At 38.0% G+C, this 21818-nt stretch overlaps 9 protein-coding genes across 9 annotated transcripts; 5 read left to right on the plus strand and 4 right to left on the minus strand. All coding sequences in view use genetic code 12, as the record gives it.

Annotated features, from left to right (window-relative positions):
- Positions 1–1213: 1213 nt before the first annotated feature.
- Positions 1214–4797, plus strand: I9W82_004575 (linker nucleoporin; the record flags this gene model as incomplete). The annotated part of the gene is made up of 2 exons (XM_067693661.1): positions 1214–3935; positions 4118–4797. 2 exons carry the CDS (start codon positions 1214–1216, stop codon positions 4795–4797), a joined length of 3402 nt encoding a protein of 1133 aa, XP_067546060.1.
- Positions 4798–7297: 2500 nt separating this feature from the next.
- On the minus strand, positions 7298–7708 carry ERG28 (Erg28p; the record flags this gene model as incomplete). The annotated part of the gene is made up of 1 exon (XM_067693662.1): positions 7298–7708. The coding sequence occupies one exon, from the start codon at positions 7706–7708 to the stop codon at positions 7298–7300; it is 411 nt and encodes a 136-aa protein (XP_067546061.1).
- Positions 7709–7810: 102 nt separating this feature from the next.
- On the minus strand, positions 7811–8704 carry BCY1 (cAMP-dependent protein kinase regulatory subunit; the record flags this gene model as incomplete). Its single annotated transcript, XM_067693663.1, has 1 exon — positions 7811–8704. One exon carries the CDS (start codon positions 8702–8704, stop codon positions 7811–7813), a length of 894 nt encoding a protein of 297 aa, XP_067546062.1.
- Positions 8705–9489: 785 nt separating this feature from the next.
- KAR2 (Hsp70 family ATPase) lies at positions 9490–11544 on the plus strand (the record flags this gene model as incomplete). Its single annotated transcript, XM_067693664.1, has 1 exon — positions 9490–11544. One exon carries the CDS (start codon positions 9490–9492, stop codon positions 11542–11544), a length of 2055 nt encoding a protein of 684 aa, XP_067546063.1.
- Positions 11545–11762: 218 nt separating this feature from the next.
- NOT3 (CCR4-NOT core subunit) lies at positions 11763–13936 on the plus strand (the record flags this gene model as incomplete). Its single annotated transcript, XM_067693665.1, has 2 exons — positions 11763–11785; positions 11842–13936. The coding sequence occupies 2 exons, from the start codon at positions 11763–11765 to the stop codon at positions 13934–13936; spliced, it is 2118 nt and encodes a 705-aa protein (XP_067546064.1).
- A 12-nt stretch (positions 13937–13948) lies between these two features.
- On the minus strand, positions 13949–14278 carry I9W82_004580 (uncharacterized protein; the record flags this gene model as incomplete). Its single annotated transcript, XM_067693667.1, has 1 exon — positions 13949–14278. The coding sequence occupies one exon, from the start codon at positions 14276–14278 to the stop codon at positions 13949–13951; it is 330 nt and encodes a 109-aa protein (XP_067546065.1).
- A 120-nt stretch (positions 14279–14398) lies between these two features.
- On the plus strand, positions 14399–15754 carry PEX12 (ubiquitin-protein ligase peroxin 12; the record flags this gene model as incomplete). Its single annotated transcript, XM_067693668.1, has 1 exon — positions 14399–15754. One exon carries the CDS (start codon positions 14399–14401, stop codon positions 15752–15754), a length of 1356 nt encoding a protein of 451 aa, XP_067546066.1.
- A 146-nt stretch (positions 15755–15900) lies between these two features.
- On the plus strand, positions 15901–17094 carry I9W82_004582 (S-methyl-5-thioribose-1-phosphate isomerase; the record flags this gene model as incomplete). Its single annotated transcript, XM_067693669.1, has 1 exon — positions 15901–17094. One exon carries the CDS (start codon positions 15901–15903, stop codon positions 17092–17094), a length of 1194 nt encoding a protein of 397 aa, XP_067546067.1.
- Positions 17095–17122: 28 nt separating this feature from the next.
- I9W82_004583 (uncharacterized protein) lies at positions 17123–21250 on the minus strand (the record flags this gene model as incomplete). The annotated part of the gene is made up of 1 exon (XM_067693670.1): positions 17123–21250. The coding sequence occupies one exon, from the start codon at positions 21248–21250 to the stop codon at positions 17123–17125; it is 4128 nt and encodes a 1375-aa protein (XP_067546068.1).
- Between the last annotated feature and the right edge of the window lie 568 nt (positions 21251–21818).

The raw sequence follows: 21818 nt of genomic DNA on the forward strand, positions 1-21818 counted from the left end.
GAGGGACCCTGGAGTGCAACAATTATCTGTTGTGGGATACATGGAAAGAAGAATGTGACATGGGCAGTGTTGTGAGGGCTATGAATCACTTCATTTGGTGCTCATAACTTACATTAGTTTAAAGAAGTAGTTGCTTGCAGTTTGTCAAGGCAATGGAGTCATACTCGAATCTAGATAAGAGGTTAAAATAAGCCACTATTCAAAGTCCTACGAAATAAACTCCGATGGTCCTGAAAGTATGCACTCTCTATAGCAACGGTTTCCTCTTATTGTTTGATTTATATCTCTTGTCTTTGCAGAGCCCTTTGTTTCAATGGATCTCGTAAAATTGATAGTATCACATGCGTACAAAAAATTGTAAGACACAAAGATGGATGGGGTGGTTGGCTCACACGACATTTACCAAAGAGATGAGATTGGTCAAGATAATGCGGCGGTGGTTTCCGGAAACTTGATTTTGATACATCAGATGAGCATCAAAGGAACCAAAGTTGATGGTCAACTAAAGAAGGCTGATACGATCGTTGTCGGTTATAACTTGCTTGAGAAATCCACAAGTTACTGAAATCATCGACTCTTTCCCAACAAGAGGTGAAAGTGAGTCCTAGATAGTGGACTTTTCCGGTTTCGTTTCCCTCATTCTACAAGACAATCTAGAAACTAACTAAAGATTTAAAAATATCTGCACCTACTGACACCTCTCTTTCATTACTTAAATTCCAGACAGGTTCTTAAAAGATACAATTTTCTTCTATCCATCAACGCATCGCATTTGATATTGATTGAAACAATGGTCATATAAATATTCACATAGCATTGGAATAATCGCCGCCAGTACAAAAGGACATCAAAAACTGAAGCCTATAAGTAGTGCGTGGCAACAAAAATCCTCTGCTAATGATGTTTTATAGACACCAAGTATAATGCACTGTCTATAGTGATGGAAAACTTTTGGACAAAGTTAATGAAAAGAAGAAGAAGAAGAAGAAGGAAAGAAAAGTGATGAAGAAAGAAAAAATTTTTCTTTTTTTTCAGTCTCGTTTGGTATTACATCCATACATCAATAGTTAACCATAGTAAACCTCAAATTGGAAATTGTTTTTTCTTTCTTCTTCTTCTTCTTCTGTTGATGTTTCTTTCAAAACAAAAGAATACAGGTTAACCTCCAACATCAATCAATCATCAGCTACGTACTCTTGTGTCATCTTAGAGAATGTTTGCAAATAAACTGAGTGCACCTGCATTTGGTGGAGGACTTTTCGGTCAATCCACGCAGCAGCAGCAACCACAGCAGCAACCACAGCAGCAACAGCAACAACCACAACAAAAGCAGCAACCTCAACCTCAAACCTCACTTGGATCAACAACCCAAACCACAATCACCCAACCTGCATCTTTAAATGCAAACAAAGTTGATATCACCGCATCATTAGACAAGTCCAGTAGTGATAAAATTTTGAAAGATCTCTTGGAATCTGCTAGTAACTTGCCTAAATCTCACATCAATTACAATAGACTTGGTTCAATACGCTTAACCTTGGATGAACTTGAGCGCAAGTCGCAACAGCTAAGGAAAGAGGCCGAGGTTGCGGGCAACAATACTAAAGCACACTACCTATTAGCTGGTGGAGGTGTTGCTACTGGTGATATTGAAGAGGAATTGGACAAGATACAATTGCCAAAATCCACATCTTTCTACCAACCAGCGACTGCAGAGACGGTTGAAAGTCACCTTAGAAAGAGAAAAGAAGAAAACATTTTAAACACAATTGAACAATCATTTGCTGCTGCATCAAACGATTTCGACAACTACATTAATGCAAATATTTCAATAGATTGGAAGGCAAGAAAAGAAGCATTGAGAAAATCAATGGGTATAAAAGATAGTGCCAAGTTCAAAGAAGAGGCAGCAAAGCTAGCAGTAGTTTGGAAATCAAGTTCAGCTGCTGCTAATATATTCACTCCTTTAAAAGCAGAGAGTACTTCATCATTGAAGCAAATCTCACGGGAAAAGTTTGAAAATTATGCCAATGTTATTTACGCCTTGAATGAATCACGTTTAATTGATGAGCCATTTTCGTTGTGTTTGAATTTCTATGAATTGAACAAATTACAAGATGATACGAAATCGAAACAGGTTGCTGAAGCGTGGAAGATTTTGCAAAATCTCACCCTGGAGAAGCTTGCAAAGACAAGCCAAGAAAAGAAGTTTGCCAATTATTCTGAAACTGATTTGCAACAAGAGATACTGTTGAAAAGTAGACAATTTTTGGAAGGTCAATTTTTAAACTACATTGAACATATCTATGTGAAACATGAAAAGCCACAAAACTTCCTCCCAGGTACCAATGTCAACAAAGTCTCCTTTTTCATTCACCAAGTAATACTTAAAAATGAACCTGAATTGGTCAACAAGACATTGCTCGTAAATGGAACACCTATTTGGGCACTAATCTACTACTTGATGCGTGCTGGTCTTTACGCTGATGCAAATGATATAGCTATTCAAAATGGAGAACTTTTCAACAAGTTTGATCGAAATTTCCCAGTGTACATGAAATCATTTGTCAATGAAAATAAATTGCCTTCTAATTTAAGTGAAAGGATTCATCAAGAATTCGGTCAACAATTTCAATATGTGTTGAATGATATCGACACAAGTGTTAATTTTGATCCTTACAAATATTCAGTTTACAAAATTATCGGTAAATGTGATTTGAGCAACCCATCACTCCCTCAAGCCGTCAACTTAAGTGTTGAAGATTGGTTATGGTTCCACTTGTCCATCATAAATGAAAGTGAATCGTCCATTTTTGAAAATTATTCATTGGCAAATCTTCAAAGCAAGGTACTTCTGTTGGGTGCAAAGTACTTTACATCATCCAACAATCCATTGTATTTGAAGACCTTGGTTTTAACCGGTTTATACGAATTAGCAGTGCAATATTGCTATGACTTTATCAATGAGGCAGATGCCGTTCACTTGGCCATTGGTTTAGCATATTATGGAGCACTTCAGTGTTACAACTCGAGCAAAAGTGAAGTCATTTCTGTCACCAACAACAAGTACGAGGTAAATTTTGGCAGGATCCTTGGTGCCTACACAACTACTTTTAAAATAAGTGATCCTAAAGTTGCATGTGAATATCTAGTCATGATTGCATTGATTGATGAACAACTCTCGCATGATGCATTGAAGGAGCTCTTGCTTGTAACAAGAGAGTTTGGAGCACTTATTGGGGAGCTTCACCCTGAAACTGGGTTCATAGAGCCGGGTGTTTTGGAAACTCAACGCAAATTGATTGGGTTGGATGATTTGACTGCTTTCCAACATGAAATTGTTAGAGCTACTGCTGTCAAGTGTGAAGAGGAGGGAAGAGTATTTGATGCACTTTTGCTCTATCAACTCGCAAGGGACTACGAAGCTACTGTGGTGCTCATAAATAATAAATTGGCTGACATAATAGCAACAAGTGAGTTGGACAAATCGATTTTGAATGGTGGTAATATCGACAACAATTTGGTCTTACTTTCAGAACACATTTGGCGTAACATTTCAAAGAATAGTTACATTAGCAAAGTCTCATCTCGAGTGAAGCAAACTTGTGATTTGCTCATTTCGATCATCAAGATACGTGATTTATTTGTGAAAAGGGAATGGCGTGAAGTGATTGCAAATGTAAACAAACTTGACTTGATTCCAGCAGATGCACAAGATGACTTGCTCAAAGTTCGAAACTATAGTGACTTGATTACAAATAACAAGTTGGACGAAAACTTGGTCAAGGTGTTGCCATCGCTACTTGTGTTGGTAATGACCAGCATTTCCAATTTGAATTATGGCATACTTGCAAGAAAGTTCCAACCATTGAGCAATGAGCGTGAGGAATTGAACCATTGGAAAAAGATTGCCAGAAACTGTGTCGTTTATGCGGGTATGGTGCAGTATAAGATGCCTAGAGAGGTGTATAGCTTATTGATTTCTTTAGAATCACTGTTATAGATTATAATTAGGAAAAGTTTGACAGATTAAGTATGTAGATGCATCTCGAAAAAAAAATAAAAATATAAAAATAATGCCCCAGTGTGTCCAGATTAATGTCTAAAAAGGAACTAGATGCATTCGACTTTCCAAAAAAGTTTAAAGACCTTCCAAATTCACTCAACTATTACATCCCCGAGCCGGAAGTAGTCCTTCATGATCAAATAATTACCATCAACAATTTCTTCAAACCTGATTTGTGCCAAGATTTGATCAAATCATTTGAAACCAAGTTGAAAATGGAGACTACACCATTAATCAAGAGCAAGACTTATGCGGCGAGATACAATGACAGGGCTTTAGTGACTGACCTAAATTCAGCAGACACCTTGTGGAAATACATGAAACAGATTCTTATCTCAAACCCATATGATGATCCACAACAACAACAAGTTGTAGATATTTTCAAATCGGCAGTAGGACTCAACCCTCAGTTAAGAATATACCGATATACTCAAGGACACCACTTTGGTGCTCATTACGACGATTCAGTAACTTGTCAAGTCCCTCCTGAGGGTAAATCCACAGGCAAGACACAGTGGACTTTGCTAATATATTTGACTGGTGGCGATGACTTTAAAGATGGAGGAACAATTTTCTACGCTGATGATGGAAGTGAGGCTTTAAACATTCATCCAAATAAGGGTATGGCATTGTTGCATAAACACGGTGATGCTTGTTTGCGACACGAAGCGGAATTGGTAAAGAAGGGAGCAAAATGGGTTTTGCGCAGTGACGTTGTATTTCCAAAGTGAGCTTAAAATGTTCGGCTGTTGATAAGGGGATGAAGTCATGAGCTATATGAACTTGGCTTGTCCTCGTTTTAATGACTGATGTACCTAGGATCAGCCTTTTATGACACTCCTTCAAGACGTTGCAGCCAGCTCAGCTGGCTTCTATTTCAACCAGTGATTCTTATAAGAAGACGACAAAGTTGGCTTGAGGAGATTTATAGATAAAGGTGTCAGTGGACATGTACCTTTTGGGTGCAAAATGATGTATTGCACTATGCACTTGACTAATCCACTTTATAGTCAATGAACAATAAAATTTCTTTAGGATAATACTAGAATGATTGTGTTCACAATTCCTCAGGTTTCTCTTTACCAAACAACATGGTAATCACAAAATTATAGTTTTCACTAAATAACAGTCCTAAAGCTCGATCTTGATTGACATTCTGTAAGTCAAAGCAGATGATCTTGGCCTAACCACGCTTTCAGAAGTCACTGACGGCTTTAAATGATGCTCATCTGAAGTGTTTTGGACTGCATAGAGTTTAAGTTTTGACTGCAAAAAAAAAAGGTGCAAACATCATTATCACAACCAAATGGAGAAAAACTTTTACAACGGCAAATCATCAATTGCTAAATGTTAGTATAGGAGTCTTGATTTGTCACTGGATGCGTTTGAATCATGTTGTTGAACTGGATGGTTGGTGTTAGACAGGGAAAATTCGCTGATGGAATATTTGCCTCAGGGTGGCAAGAGTTCAGAGGAGAGTGATAATTTTGCTCACTAGGTGGCTTTTACATGCCCACCGTATCAGTTCATTTAGCTTACTTTACCACAGCCAAGATCAGGATCATTTTACAGGACAAATTCGTATCAGAAAAGTCTTGAAATTGACACGGTGACTATTACCTAGACGATAAAAAACATGTTACAGTCATCGGCCTTCCTGTTCGCAAGAAAAGGAAAGGGTTACAATAATATGATACACGCCCTTTACACGTGAGTTCATTCTAATATTAACTTCAATTATTATATTGTTTCAGAATTTACGTTACATTGCCAAATTAGGAATTAACAATACAAGTTACTATACTTGAAATCTGAATAAGGTTTAATCAATAATTCCTTGGCATTGAAGTGATGTTTCAGAATGTCTTCTAGCTCTTGTGAATTGGAAGATCAGGATTTGTGATACTGATTTCGATTACTATAAATATAGGTGAATATCCACATGGATAAGGAACAAGGTATTTTAGTCTTGAGCATGACTGAGCATTACTTAGCTTTAATTAGTTCTAGTTAGTCTATACACACTTCCCGCATCCTTACAATCATTTATTATCATTCTATCTTATCAGGTTCCTCCTACAACTTATCTTATTTACTACTACACATCAGCCATTACACGCTCTACGCCAAGCGACTTGTTATAAAACATGTTGCCGTACCCGTCTATCAACCCAATATAATTTAGTAAGTAGCTTATTGAACAAGCGTATAGTAGTGTATCAGTATCTGCAGTGGAAGCTTAATGAGTTAACTTGAGTACTACAACTGTAATTGAAATTGTAATGTAACCAACTGGAAGATGTATTATGGATGAAAAACCTATATAATAGATTGTCAAGATCAAACTGGAAACTAAAAACTCCTCCTATCCAACTATTTCGAAATATCTCAACTGTAACCCTAAGGGGATTTCCCACTGATTAAATAGTATTTCAATTTGTAATAATCAGAAGACACAATTCTGTTACTTCCTTGTCACTCTAGCAAGTAGACACACAGCCCCAGACACAAATTCCTTTAATAGGAAATGAAGATGGTTCCTATTGTTAAACATTATTCCCTAAACGAGTTAGTAATCCATTTGTTTACCTTTTAAAGTAATAACTGAATTCCATGTTACTTCACAATCTCTTACCTTTCCCAAACAGGATATTTCCAAATGATTGAATCTTAAGTAACTAACCAAATCTTCTTGTGTCTGTGAGAATGCATGAACTATCGTGAAAGGGCTTAGCCATCTAACTTGATCACATAAGGATCTGCACTTGAATACCATTCCAAAAACACGTGATCAAGAGTCATGTGACAAGGAACCTGATACCTCTAACAAAACACAAGAAATGGAAAGGTGGCCGAGTTGGTCTAAGGCGCTAGACTCAAGAATTAAGTTTCTTACAGCTTAACAAGTTGTGATTTCTAGTATCGTAAGATGCGCGAGTTCGAATCTCGTCCTTTTCATTATTTTTTGAAATTTTTTTTTGCACCTCTGGCTTTATACTCATAGAGTAGAGCATGATAACATTGCCTCTATACGAAACTACTGCTCGTTTGGATATATACTAGAAGGCTGTCATTTGAGTTTCCTCGAGTAGGGGCTTTAAAAATTAGAAAACAAAGTAACTAATCTGAGAAGATAATTTGCTCCATTTTGAAGCAAAAATACTGAATTTACATAATGATATCCCAGTCACAATCTTTAAATAATATATTTACAACTACCACTACGTAATCTTAAAAGACATAAAAGTCCTTATACATCCACATCCAGCCTAAACTCAAGCTACTCACAATTAAAGGTCCAGCCAAACCTTTACCCAACAGAGTAGTTCTGTAAATCAACCATTCGCTTACAAAATGGACAGCAGCAACGCCAAATGTGAATTGAGTCAATTGGTATACTTGTGGGTTAGTGATATAGTAAGCTCCGTATAATCTCACTATAGATGTAATCAATGTCCAAGTTCCGAAAGTTCTTGCTGACAAGTTTGTTACTTGTTGTGGTTTGGCATTGTAAACTCGTTTAGTTAACGTCAAGTCTTTTTGATAAGTTTGTAATGAGTTGAAAATGGACACAATGGAGATGAATAACAACCAGTAAGGCAATTTACCGCCACGGGTGAATGGTAATATACCAATGTTCATAATGGGGGATTTGATTTGGCGGAGTGATAAAAAAAAAAAAATCTACAATTTCGTTTTAGAAAAAAAAAAATGAAATAGTTTAACTAAAAAATCTTCTTTCCCTTACTTTGTTGGATCTTGTACTTTAGTTGGATCTCTATCTTTCAACACTTCAACAACAGGACCCAACAATCTTTGAAACCCTGATTTGCCCAAGGTTGCAACTATAACATTATCTAAAGCTTCAACAGTCGCCTGTCTAGGTAACTCATTAATCAATGCCAACTCTCCGAAATAATCACCTTTACCCAACTTCTTGATTTGACCCAATTTCTTATTGTAAACTTGACATGTACCACTTTCAATGAGGTAAAAATTTTCACCTTGTTCACCTTCAGTGACAATTTTGTCACCCTTGTGATATCTTTCAGTGCTCAATGCATCTGCCAATTTAGAACGTTCTTGATCTGAAAGCGACTTTAAAATTTCAATGTCTTTAAGAAAATCTTCATACATCAACCTTCTGTTGAAACTACCTTCTAACAAAATACGACGGAAAGTTAAGCGGTCCAATGCCCATACAGTGACATCCGTGACTGCAATAACAGTAGCTGCTCTTGGCGCATTATACATCAACGCCAATTCTCCAAATGAGGATCCATCACTGCTCGTACTAACCTTGACATCATTAACAAAAAAGTCAACAGTACCTGATTCTATTATATAAAAGAAATCACCTTCATCTCCTTGTTTGATGATTACGGAGTCTTTCTTAAAACTCTTTGATTCCAATGCTGATATGACAGTTTTCTTTGAGTTTTCATCCAATTGTTTGAAGAGGAAATTGTTTTTCAAGCTGTCTGCCACTGACTCCTCTTCGGTCGTTGATAAATTATTCTGAGGTGGTCTCCAACTCTCGGATTTCAACTTGGCAGGATTCAATGCCTCTGCCGAGACTGAAGTTCTTCTATTAGTGTTGAAAGATTTAGGTATTTCTCCATGTGGGGAGGGGTCCATTGTTAAAAAATCTGTAGTGGAAAGTGTATGTATATGTAGCCTTTGGAGAAAAGGGCGATTCGAGAGATGTGTTTTTTTGAGGAGTGAGAAGTCATACATTAATTATTTTTGTATTTTTGGACATTGCAGATTTGGGGTGTTTCAGTTTGTATTTCAACACACGACCTTTGCTAAGAGACACAAAAAAAAATAGTAGAAAGAGAAGCAAAAAACGAGGGGGGGAAAAATGAAAAAAATGAAAAATGTGTATGAATGATTGCAGAGATCTCAACAAGTCTTAAGTAGAGGACAGATGGGTATTCCAACTTGACTAGGGTCTTTTAAGGCAGCCTGTGTTTCATATAGAGCCTAATAACAAAATTTTGGAAAATCAATTGGTAGCACAACACTGTAGCTGGTAGCGCGTTCTTTAGTGATAAAATTGCCACGTCATAAGACACACACGCAGTTTATTTTTCTTTATTATTCTATTGTATTCTCTGGGGTTCCATAATGGACACTTTACCACACACACCTTACATGTCTCACTGCAGAGAACACACACTGGAAAGAGCACAGTGTGTAGTACAATCTCTCCACTATAATGACACGTAATCACTAATCTTCTCATACATTGCTGTGTGTGTATAATCCTTTAGTTGTTTATGTGGAACAAAATCTGACACGTCAAAAGTGTGTGTGCGTTAGACTGAAAAAAATAAAATAAAAAGAGTATTTTATAAAGTCAACAAATCTTCAATTTTTCTTTTTACTTCTTCCTCTTCATTCTACAGAAATATACAAATATGAGATCAAACTCTTGGTTTCCACGTCTTGGGTTACTCTATGTGGCGTTGGTGGTATTAATACCATTTTTAGCCTCATCTAAACACAGTTCATTTGCAGTTGCTGCTGCTGATGAAGACGCTCATGAAAATTACGGTACTGTTATTGGAATTGATTTGGGTACTACTTACTCATGTGTTGGTGTTATGAAGAACGGAAAAGTTGAAATACTAGCCAATGACCAAGGTAATAGAATAACTCCATCGTATGTTGCCTTTAATGGTGAAGAAAGATTGGTTGGTGATGCAGCAAAAAATCAAGCTGCTTCTAATGTCAACAACACTGTGTTTGATATCAAAAGATTGATTGGTTTGAAATACAATGATGACACTGTTCAAAAAGAATTGAAACATTTACCATACAAGATTGAAAATAAAGGAAATAGACCAGTAGTTTCTGTTGACTATAATGGAGAACACAAGGTTTTCACTCCAGAAGAAATTTCGGGTATGATTTTGGGTAAAATGAAGTCAATTGCTGAAGAGTATCTTGGAAAGAAGGTTACTCATGCAGTTGTCACTGTTCCAGCCTACTTTAACGATGCTCAAAGACAAGCTACTAAAGATGCTGGTATTATTGCTGGTTTAAACGTTTTGAGAATTGTTAACGAACCAACTGCCGCTGCTATTGCCTATGGATTAGACAAGACCAACGAAGAGAAGCAAATCATTGTTTACGACTTGGGTGGAGGTACTTTTGATGTCTCTTTGTTGTCCATTGAAGGTGGTGTTTTTGAAGTCTTGGCTACTGCTGGTGACACTCACTTGGGTGGTGAAGATTTTGATCACAAAGTTGTTAGATACTTGGCTAAACAATTTAAAAAGAAGCACAACATCGATGTCACTTCAAATGCTAAAGCCATTTCCAAATTAAAGAGAGAAGCTGAAAAGGCCAAGAGAACCTTGTCATCACAAATGTCCACAAGAGTTGAAATTGACTCATTTGTTGATGGTATTGATTTCTCAGAAACTCTTTCCAGAGCCAAGTTTGAAGAATTAAACATGGCCTCATTCAGAAAGACTTTGAAACCTGTTGAACAAGTTTTAAAGGATGGTAATGTTAAAAAGTCTGAAATTGATGATATTGTCTTGGTTGGTGGTTCCACTAGAATTCCAAAAGTTCAAGAGTTGTTGGAACAATTCTTTGATGGTAAAAAGGCTTCAAAAGGTATTAACCCAGATGAAGCTGTTGCTTATGGAGCTGCTGTTCAAGCTGGTGTTTTGAGTGGTGAAGAAGGTGTTGATGACATTGTTTTGTTGGATGTTAACCCATTGACTTTAGGTATTGAAACTTCTGGTGGTGTCATGACCACTTTGATTAGAAGAAACACTGCCATCCCAACCAAGAAGTCACAAATTTTCTCAACTGCTGCTGATAACCAACCAACTGTCTTGATTCAAGTTTATGAAGGTGAAAGAACTATGGCCAAGGATAACAACAGATTGGGTAAATTCGAATTGACTGGTATTCCACCAGCACCAAGAGGTGTCCCACAAATCGAAGTCACCTTCTCCTTGGATGCCAATGGTATTTTGAAAGTTGAAGCTGCCGATAAGGGAACTGGTAAGTCTGAAAGTATCACCATTACCAACGAAAAGGGTAGATTATCCAAGGAAGATATCGATAGAATGGTTGAAGAGGCTGAAAAGTATGCTCAACAAGATCAAGAGTTGAAGGAAAAGATTGAGGCTAGAAACTCATTAGAAAACTATGCTCATCTTTTGAAGGGCCAATTGAATGATAAATCAGAAACTGGTTTGGGATCTAAATTGGAAGATGATGATAGGGAAACTTTAGATGATGCTATCAAGGAAACTTTGGAATTCATCGAAGATAACTTTGATACTGCAACTGCGGAAGAATTTGAAGAACAAAAGCAGAAATTGATTGATGTTGCTAACCCAATAACCGCTAAATTATACGGAGGTGCTGGCGGTGCAGCACCAGGAAGTGACGGAGATGCCAAGTTTGGAGATGATGACTCAGATGATGACATAGATCATGATGAATTGTAGATAAGTATTTTAATCTGTATAGAGAAGTAAAAATATAATTAAGATAGAATAATCGACTCTTGTAGGCAGCTTTGGATAATTTTTTACTCCATTTTTTTGCACCAAACAAAAATTTTCGGTTTTTTTTTTTCTTTTTTTTTTTTTAATTTAATTTTCTCTGACGTTTTGAGAAGAAAAATTTCGAAGAGCACAACGGTTACAGAGTTAGAGAGTAGACTATGGCGAACAGAAAGCTACAAAAGTATGTTGTTACATTGATATTAGACTACAGAGCTATATATACTAACTACGTTACAGGGACATAGATGTCATTTTCAAGCGAATCCAAGAAGGTCTACAAGACTTTAACTATCATTATGAACGGTATGAAAGTCTAACGAATACCGAGGACGATTCAGATAACCAGAGAGAGAAGGAAAAGTTGGCGAATGATTTAAAGAAGGAGATAAAGAAACTACAGAAGTTTCGAGAGCAGATCAAACATTGGCTACTGAATGACGCCGTTAATACCTTGGGGCCTGTGGGGACTTCGTATAGTGCCAAGCTTACAGAAAACAAAAGCATTATTGAAGACGCAATGGAAACTTATAAACTAGTTGAAAAGCAAACCAAATTGAAGTCGTTTTCCAATCAGTCCATCATGATGGCGTTTGCTGATAATGAGAATGGAGACGAGGAAGAGGAAGAGAGCGAGGATGAAGAAAGCAGTGAAGAGGAAGATGAAAGTCTATACGATGAGTTATCAGAAGAAGCAGTGGACTTGATTAGATATTTCAAAGACTCGATATCACAACTTAAGGAACAAACTGAGAAATTCACCCATGAATATGAAAAGTTGGCAACCAAGAAGTTGCGAAAGAATAACCTTGCCACTATTGAAGCCAAAAAGGAGAAAATTCAAGCCACGATTACAAACAACAAGTTTCACCAAAAGAAGTTGCGAAAATTGATCAAACAGTTAAAGAATGGCATGGTTACTGATTTCAACCTCATTTTTGCGTTAAAGACTGATTTGGAAGAGTATTTAGACAAACACGGGGATACCGAGTTCACCAAGGACACTGAGTTGTATGATGATATTTTCAACCAAATTTCAGCTGCAGATGAAGATTATTCGGAAATTCATGAAGACACATCAACAGTAGCAACATCCGTTGACACCCCTAGTGTAGTTAAGAATGGTCATATTGAGAAAAAATCAAAGTCGCCAACACCACCTAAACTGTCGAGCCGAAGTTCAAGCGAACAACCTAGCCATACCCACCACACGCATCAACATCAGCAGTCACAGCAGCAGCTACCTAAAGCTGCCCACTCCATCAATGGCGCGGAACATCGACACGTTTCCCAGACCCACTCTACTACACAAGTTGCCCCAGCTGTTACCCAAGCAAGCCCCGAGGTGGCATCTCCGGGTATTGTCAGAACTTTGAAGCCAGCAACAACGCCTTCAAAACCGGTTGGTGGTCTCAAATGGTCTGCAGCAGCAGCAGTTGGCTTACCAGAGGTAGTTGAAAAACCTGTTTTACATGAGGAGGAGCTGGATGTTACAGAGGTTCCTGAGATGATGAATGCAAAACCTGAACCAACCGTGCCCTTCAAACCATTGGAGCTTGAGGACATAGATTTAGACAAGTACAAGACGGTAATTTCCAACACGCCATTGTCTAAAACGGAACACAATTTGTTTTCTGATATGGATTTGGTTCGTGTACCACCTGGAATTCAGGATTTGGTGATTTCATTTGCATCAAAGCGAAACAATGACGAGTTTAAAATTCTCATTGACTCAACGGAATTTAATCAATTTACTTCACCCATTTACAAACCATATTTACCTAAAAGTGTGCAGCCGAATTACTATTCACAATTTACAAACTTCAGCTTCAAACATCCTACCCAGTTGAGCAAGTTTCAATCACATTGGAACAAAATTAGAGCTTATTACGGGTTCAAGAGCTTGACCGATGAGATTAAGAACTTGTCGGTGCAAGATTCACCCGAGGCATCTGCTTTAGTTGCAGAGTTGACTTTTGTTTTGTTTTATGGATACTATTACGGTTTAACTCCAGCTGAAAATTTGATTGCCGAGAGCTGCTTATTCGAGGTTGGGTGGAAGCCATACAGAAGCCAATTTGAATCCAGTAATAGAAGCCCCTCGCCATTTGGAGATGGCTCACCAGAAAAGACTCAAGGACATGGCCAAGCTCTATATTGGTTCAAGAGATTGAAGCTTATATCCAATGACGCAGTGGAGGGACAACACCTGGCAACGTTTGAATTTGGTGATTACCAAGTTTTTGATTTAAACTTTTGGGAGATTTTTGTAAAGTATGGGTTCAAGTTTGAGTACAGCTTGTGTCAAAGGGAACCTTCAAAGACTTTATTTTAAACCATATACACGTTAAATATTATTATCAGATAACATAAACTCCTGTGATGTTTGTAATGTTGATTCAATAATCTCCGAAAACTGTGAAGCTTCCGAACATGGACGGGATGTTAACAAGTCTGAATGAGGTTGTTGATTGGGTGTAGTAGCACATTGTAATTCGTAGATGGTACCATCTTTTGCAACCAAGTTGGGGATGGACGTATAGGTAGATGCGTGGGGCATTTGCGCTACATCTGTAAATCGATCGATATCTGATTGAACTAGGCCAAATTCCTTTATCTTGCGTGGTGATATCCCATGCCTTGCAATGAGCTCCCTCAAACTTGGTATAGTCGTCATGTGGTGATGCTATGGACCTCGGATTAATTTCTCCGCAAAAAAAAGTTGGAGCGAAAAATAGAAAAAATTTCAGTGATTCTTGCCATTGAAAGCACCAACAACTGATCCAAAACATCCACCATGGAGTACTATTCTTCCTTAGATGCATCACAACTAGACTCAGAAAGACCAACATTATTTGAGCTTATCTCAGCAAACCAGTTGGAGGCTTTGTTGTCACCTTCGTTGAGATACATTTTAGTTCATTATGCGAGTAGATACCCTAGGTACTTGCTAAAAGTAAACAACTATTTTGATGAGATCAATTTGGCATTGAGGAGTTTTATAGAATGGTACTTCCTCACCTACTGGCAAGGATCATTCACCGAAAACTTCTATGGTTTGAAACGAGTGAATCAAACTCCGTTATCTCAAGGTGAGTTCAACAGCTCCAAATTGACCCAGCTCGTGCCATCTATGATTGAAGAAAGGAGAAAGATTACACCATTGCAGAAATTTGTATCCGTTTTTGAAGTTACGGGAACTGCCTTTTTGTCGGAAAAGCTCAACTATTGTTATGAAGTGTGGTACACAAAGTACATTACCAATCAACTAAATACCCATGAAACGTTAACAAAGAAGGAGAATTTGAAGATACAAATCAAGAGGAAGTTTGTTGAAATATACCCTTACGTGCAAAGCGCCTATAGATTTGCCAACTTTGTTACAACCTTGATGTACTTGAGTGGATCATCCAAATCTCCCACCATTTTAACTTACCTATTCAAAATGAATTATTCTCGATTAAACCAATACGATTACGACAAGAATGAACCACAACAGAAACTCTCAGATACAAAGAAGCACAACAAGATTGCACCACCAACAACTGCCGAGCTACTTTTTCAATTTGTGCTGAATAACATCACCAACCCTTCATGGAGAATGGTAAAACTCGTATTGGGAACGTTTTTCCCTGTTGCCATATTCACGTTGAAGTTCCTTGAGTGGTGGAACAATTCCAACTTTTCAGCCAAGCTTCTCAAAAACCTGGGCAACTCGCTCAATTTTACGTTACCTCCACCATCTAAGTTATCTGCAGTATTGCGCTCACTTTCCAAGCGTGATAAGTCAGTAAAACAGAAAAAGCCATACAAATCTGGCAAGTTATGCCCATTATGCAAGAAAGAAATGACAAATCCTGCAGTGATTGAAACGGGATATGTCTTTGACTACTCGTGTATCTACAATTACTTAGAGAAATCACATATAATAGTTTCAAAAAAGATTGAATCAGAGTCAAAGGAAAAAGAGGGGGAAGAAGATGTGCATTCGGATGATGAGGAAGGTGGAGAAGAGGTGGTAAAAGAAGAAAAGACGTTTGACATAAATAAGGGTGGAAGGTGTCCTATAACGGGACAAAAGTTGCTTGGTTGTAAATGGAACCCCTTGAAAGAAGAATGGCAAATTGAAGGAATCAGACGTCTCATACTTTAAGTAGTAATCACAATACATATTTATTCGTAGCCTTTATGCAGATGCATTCTCAGTGTCTTACAGTCCAGCCACAGTTTTGGGAATTTGCAACAGAAGAAAAAAAAATTCGACAAAATCTTTCACCCACGAGGTACATCTGAGTCAGTATGAGTGGTCAAAAAACATTACAAGCTATCAAATTTGATAGGGACAACATCAAATTGGAGATTTTGAACCAGTTAGTATTACCGTATTCTACCACATACATCCCGATCACAACAATTGAAGATGCTTACAATTCGATCAAGTCTATGCAGGTGAGAGGTGCTCCAGCAATTGCAATCGTCGGAGCTTTTGCTGTTGTTGTTGATACATTCAATTACTTAAAGACATCAGAAGGTAACCGTGATGTCAACCACCTTGTTAAATCGTTGGATTTCTTGATTAGTTCTCGTCCTACAGCTGTCAATTTAGCCAATGCAATCAACGAAATCAAAGAGCTTCTAACTAAGTATGAAGAGACTCAACCACTAAACGACGAGATTTACAAAGAGCTATTAGCTTATGCTACTAAGTTGTATGATGAAGACTTGGCAAATAACTTCAAGATTGGTGAAAATGGGTTGAATTATATTAAAGAGTCATTGAAAAAGGAAAATTTCAAAGGTCCCTTTTCTATCATCACTATATGTAACACTGGATCATTGGCTACTTCAGGACATGGCACCGCTCTCGGAATCATACGCTCTACTTACAACGCATTGAACAAGGACAAGTCAAATGAGCAATTTTACTTAGAAAAAGTGTACCCATTGGAAACTAGACCATATAACCAAGGAGCAAAATTGACCACTTACGAATTGGATTATGAAAACATTCCGTTCACTTTGATTTGTGACAACATGGTCTCCTCATTGATAAACACTTTGAATGTGTCCAATAAAGCCCCTGTGAAATTCATCATTGTTGGAGCAGATAGAATTGTTGAAAATGGTGATACCGCCAACAAAATCGGGACTTTTCAATTGGCCACAATTGCAAACTACTTCAACTCGACTCAAGACACAAATATCAAGTTTATCGTTGCTGCTCCAAGAACTACAATTGACTTGAAAACAAAACAAGGCTCAAATATCAAGATTGAAGAGAGGCCCAAACATGAATTGACAACCCTTGTTGGTCCTCAATTGAATGAAGGAGCTGTGGGAGAAAAAGTCACAGTTGGAATTGCTACACCAGGAATCGATGTTTGGAATCCAGCCTTTGACGTGACTCCGCATACATTAATTGATGCGATTGTAACTGAAAATTCTACGGCTTACACGAGAGATCTGAACGGTAACTTTAATCTTTCTAATTAGACAGAATAGACTGGCCCTATAAAAGCCTCTAATTTTTCTTTTTCTTATTCTTCTTGTTCTTCTTTTTCTGATTTTTGCTCTTGCTTGCTGGCTTATCTGGGGTGGGAGTTACCGTCTCATCAGTCAGTTTTTCTATGGATATCGTCTTTTCATCCTTTGCGTCATTCTCTAATGCTACATCAGCTTTTGATACAGACGCCCCTAGGTTAGCGTCAGTCATGGATTCTTGTGTACTATTATCTGGTGTTACCTTATCTCCAGAAGACTCCTCTCTTACCGCTTCGTTATCAATGGAACGTTGATCCACATCCTCTTCCTTTGAAGTCTTCTTCGTTGAACCATTAGCCAAGGTCGAGTTTGAGGAAGCAATAGCCACTTCCGCATCATTTCTATCTTTAGTTTCATCTTTGCTTTCTGCATCTTGAGTGGGTTGCAAGTTTGGAGTTTTATCTTCAGAGTTTGAAGCTTTTCCTTCAGATTGTTCAGGGGTGGCATCTTTGGGTCCATCACCTACTACCATCTCTTTTTGCTCAGTGGTGGGAAGATCTGGTAATGGTCGGTCAACAACTTGCTCTGTAGCAGTTTTCTTTTTCTCTTCAGTTGAAGCATTTGTTGATTTGTCAAGTTCATTCTCCTTCTGAGCTGAACTCTTTGTAACGGCCTCTGTTGCTTTGCTATTTGCTTCTTGCTGATTGGTTTCACTCTCCATGGTTTCCTCTTTCTTATCCTCTTTGTGATCTTCTTCAACAGATTGCTTCAAAGGCTCCTTAGTTTCCTCACCATCCACACCTGACTCATCAACCACAACTTCTTCCTCCTCAACGTCGGCATCAAACAATACACTAGCATCAGGAGCATCCTTTTTGCTGTTTTGCTTCACAACCTCTTCTTTGGCCTCTGAATCAACCACTTCGTCTTCCTCTTTGATACTCTCAGTTGATTTCGTAGGCTCAAGACTACTTTCCTTCTTTGGGGCTGGGCTCCTTTCAAAAGAGCTTCTTGCTGACGATACAAGTCTCTCAAACGTATTCTTCAGCTTAGCAGCTGGTTCTTCTCGTTTACTTTCCACAGTTGTATTACTACGCATTACTTCGTCCATCTTGGTGTCCTCTTCTGTAGGCATCAGATTCACATTTTCCCAGATTACTTGCCCACAATTCTTATACCCCGATATATCACTCAACTTGACTCTGAAATAATCAACATCTCGAAGAACATTATGCTTTTCATTGAAATCTTTAAATGGTGGTAGTCTCGTACAATAAGTTTCCACAAAAAGTCGTTTGTAGTTGTCAAAGATTCGCAGAAGGATAATTGAATACTTTGCTTCTGGTAAGTATCTCATCAAAACCTTTGAAACAGTCAAGGTGTCTCTCACAAGACTTTCCATGTAAGGATGACACTGCTGAGGGTGCTTTACCGGCTCGGCCCAATTGATCTCTGGCAACTTGCTACAACTCAAAACCGTCCTTTCTTCCATTATAGTTATAACCTTTGCAAATAACTCAGTCTCGTGACCCTTATAGTCTGCAATCATTTTCTTGAATGTCAATTGTTCATTTTGTTCTGGAGCCTCTCTGAAACCACCTTGAACAACACTAAGCAAGGCGATATTAAACTCAATGAATCGGGTACAAAGCGCTAGATGTTTTGTTGTAATGTGTTTCAAGCCTGCGGTTCTTGTAGCTCCAGCTCCCAACACTGCTTGCGAAACTCTCGAGTTCAAATCGCGAAAGTAGATTAAGAGGTTACTCTCAATTGCGAGAGAATGGTTGGGAAAAGCCTTGGACGCAGCAATGTACTCTTTAACATGGCCCAGAACAATAACAGCCAAATTGGGGACCAAAAACTCGTCTCCATAAATGTCTAACCTGGTGCCTGAAGGTTCAGGCTTGTTTTCAACTGCTCCCGATGTTCCACTATCGAAAAAGTCCATTGAAGATAACCACCCAGATCCTGAATCACCCTTAGCTCCATTTGATTGAATGAATTCCATATAAGATTCAACCTCATTTAATGCAGTTTGAGCTGGTTGTAAAACTTTGGGATCATCCATAACTTTCCAAGTTTCACTCATGCAACTCTTTGCTGCCAGCCTAGAAAGGTTATTATGAAGCCTGTGTAAATAGTATACCAATTTGTTAGGGAACCATTCCTTCAAGACATTTCCAGCTCCAGTAAATTCAAATGCTGGGTTTATCATTTCACATTCATTCAAGTAGGCTGATGTGATTGAGTAAAGACGAAGGTAAAGGTGAAGTGGTAAATCAGTGATTTGATCTTGACGCACATTCATCACCTTCATTAAACGGATTTGGGTCAACTCAATTGCTTTGTGAATTGCTTTGGTTATATCGAATGACATAATATTGACATCGGATTTTGGAGGAATAGTTGATAATGCAACATCAAGCAAAAGTTTTTGGTGCACCGAAAGTCTACGCAAACACTCAGACAATTGTGCAAACGTCTCCGCAAGCATACTTTCAAACTCCCTTGGAGTAAGAATTTTGATATTGGCACTGAGTGGGTTGGATTTATTCTCATTCTCATTAGGGGCGGGTGTGCCCTCCGTTGATGTTTGTGAAAATTCCTCTGACTTCTGAGTTGGAAGATTTTGCTTTATAATAGTTTTAATCTCACCAATAAATTGGTTCTGATACACTGTGTAAGCATTGATTAACTGACCTGCTTTTGCCAAATATCCCACATACTTTCTCAACTTTTGCTTAAATCCCTCATTTAGATCAAGATATGATGTGTTAACAGGATAGGAAGCATACTTCTTAGAAGTGTCCATCTTTGAATACATTCGGTTCAAAGTGTCCCTTGAAGGTACGTTTTGGTAATGCGACCTAAGGTCGCCCAAAAGAAGTTCCACGAAATCATCGGTAAATTTCTTTGAACAGTCCGTCTTTAGCATTTGTAAATCATTCCGTAAATGGATGAGTGCAGGAACATTGCCTAAATCAGTGGCAACTATTTTTGGGTATATTCGCCTTACCTCTGGGTCATCCACGTTTTCAAAATAGACCCCAGAAATTAAGGTTTCTGTCGCAACAATCTCATTCAAGCACTTGAAGTAGTTGTTCTCGCGGAGAGATATGTTGGCTAGTTGAAAAATTATCGTAACATACTGAAGTTGAATGGCAGTTCTTTCCAACAGCTCCACATTCTGTTTTCGAAGCATCAGCTCGAGTATTTTCAATCCTTGCTTTGCTTGGTTTTTCTCAAGTGAGTCAAGCTTCAGTGTCAACTTGTTGAAATCTTGTACACAATGCTCCGATTTGGCCTGGATTTTCTCAATATCACCAATTGCGTCAAAAAACGAGTCTGATGACTTTTCAATCTCTGATATTAAATTCACCTCCACAATATCCAAGTAGTTTGAAAATTTCTCTTGCAAGGTTGTGTCATTAATGATATGGTCCTCTTCCAACTTCAAGTTTGTATTTTCCAACACTTTTCGAAATGTTCTTGGATCATCTAGTTTGAAATCAGGGTCAAGAAATACTTCTGGTACATTTGATAGCAGATTACTCAGGTCGATTTGATCAACAGAGGAAAACGCAGAAACCGTTCCATTATTTGAGGTGGACAATTTTCGCAATGATTCCTCTGTCAACGCTTTATAACTTTCTTCAAACTTTTTGTACTCCTCAAGAATATCGTCAACAAATCGGGTCTCTATCAGACGGTTTGAAACCTTCTTTTTCAATCTCTCAAGTTGTACCTGAGGAATATCTTGTGAAGTTGGTGTATTCAAATTAGATACAACAGTTGTCCCTCCATTCAATTTCACTGTGTTTTTTGGTGCTTTATTCTTCCTCCTCCTCGCCAGATCAGACCCTACTGTCAATTCGTAAATTGAGTTTGGTCCCAATGGTGAATATACTGCTGCTGATTTACCGTCGGTATTGAAAAAAGTCCCCGACAGTATAATACTCTCATTGTCTATACTTCTTCTGTATGAAGACAAAGAGCCAGTTCTTCTGTGTGAATGATGTAGTAGGTGTTGATGTGTGTTGGCCGACGAAGGTAAGTCGACTGAGCTGAACGAGTGTTCGGACGAGTCCATCGGAAGGTCATCATTCAAATTAATGACACTTTCATCTAATGAAGACAAATTGATGTTACTTGATGATTCATCTGCCATGTGTCAATGAATTTTATGCTAGTGAAAACAATACGTCGATGTGGATGCAAGCTCTCCTTTCACTGTTGTTTACGCACTTTTTTTTTTTAAATCGAGTTTTGCTGGAAAGCGAGATTTTTCAACTGTTCAAAACACAAATATTAACAGACACAGTTTTTAGACATATAAATCTAAAAATTAAAGATGCACATTGCCTGCAGATGAACAGAATCGGCCGGAGACTCGGTAATATAGAGCAGCTGGTGAAATTTAGAGATCGAGTCAAGGGGAGTAATGTACCACATGTATCGTTACAAATGTAGAGATTTGCCAATGGAACGATTAGAAACATTTCCGAAGATCAATGCAAACTCTTCCTTCGGGTTTTTGGAGAAGCCTTTGGTTGTAGCGTGAAGATTTCTTGCAGTTTCCATATTTAGTAAATGACATATGTCTCTGTCGCAAAAGTTACAATTACGACATTAATCAATAATTAGTAATAAAAGAAAAATGACATAAGCCAAATCAAAAATCAAAAATCACATCACCTTAGAATCCACAGTCAGAACATTCACTCGTTCTTTATACA

Source organism: Candida metapsilosis, assembly GCF_017655625.1.
Source record: "Candida metapsilosis strain BP57 chromosome Unknown scaffold7, whole genome shotgun sequence".
Taxonomy (NCBI): Eukaryota; Fungi; Ascomycota; class Pichiomycetes; order Serinales; family Debaryomycetaceae; genus Lodderomyces; species Lodderomyces metapsilosis.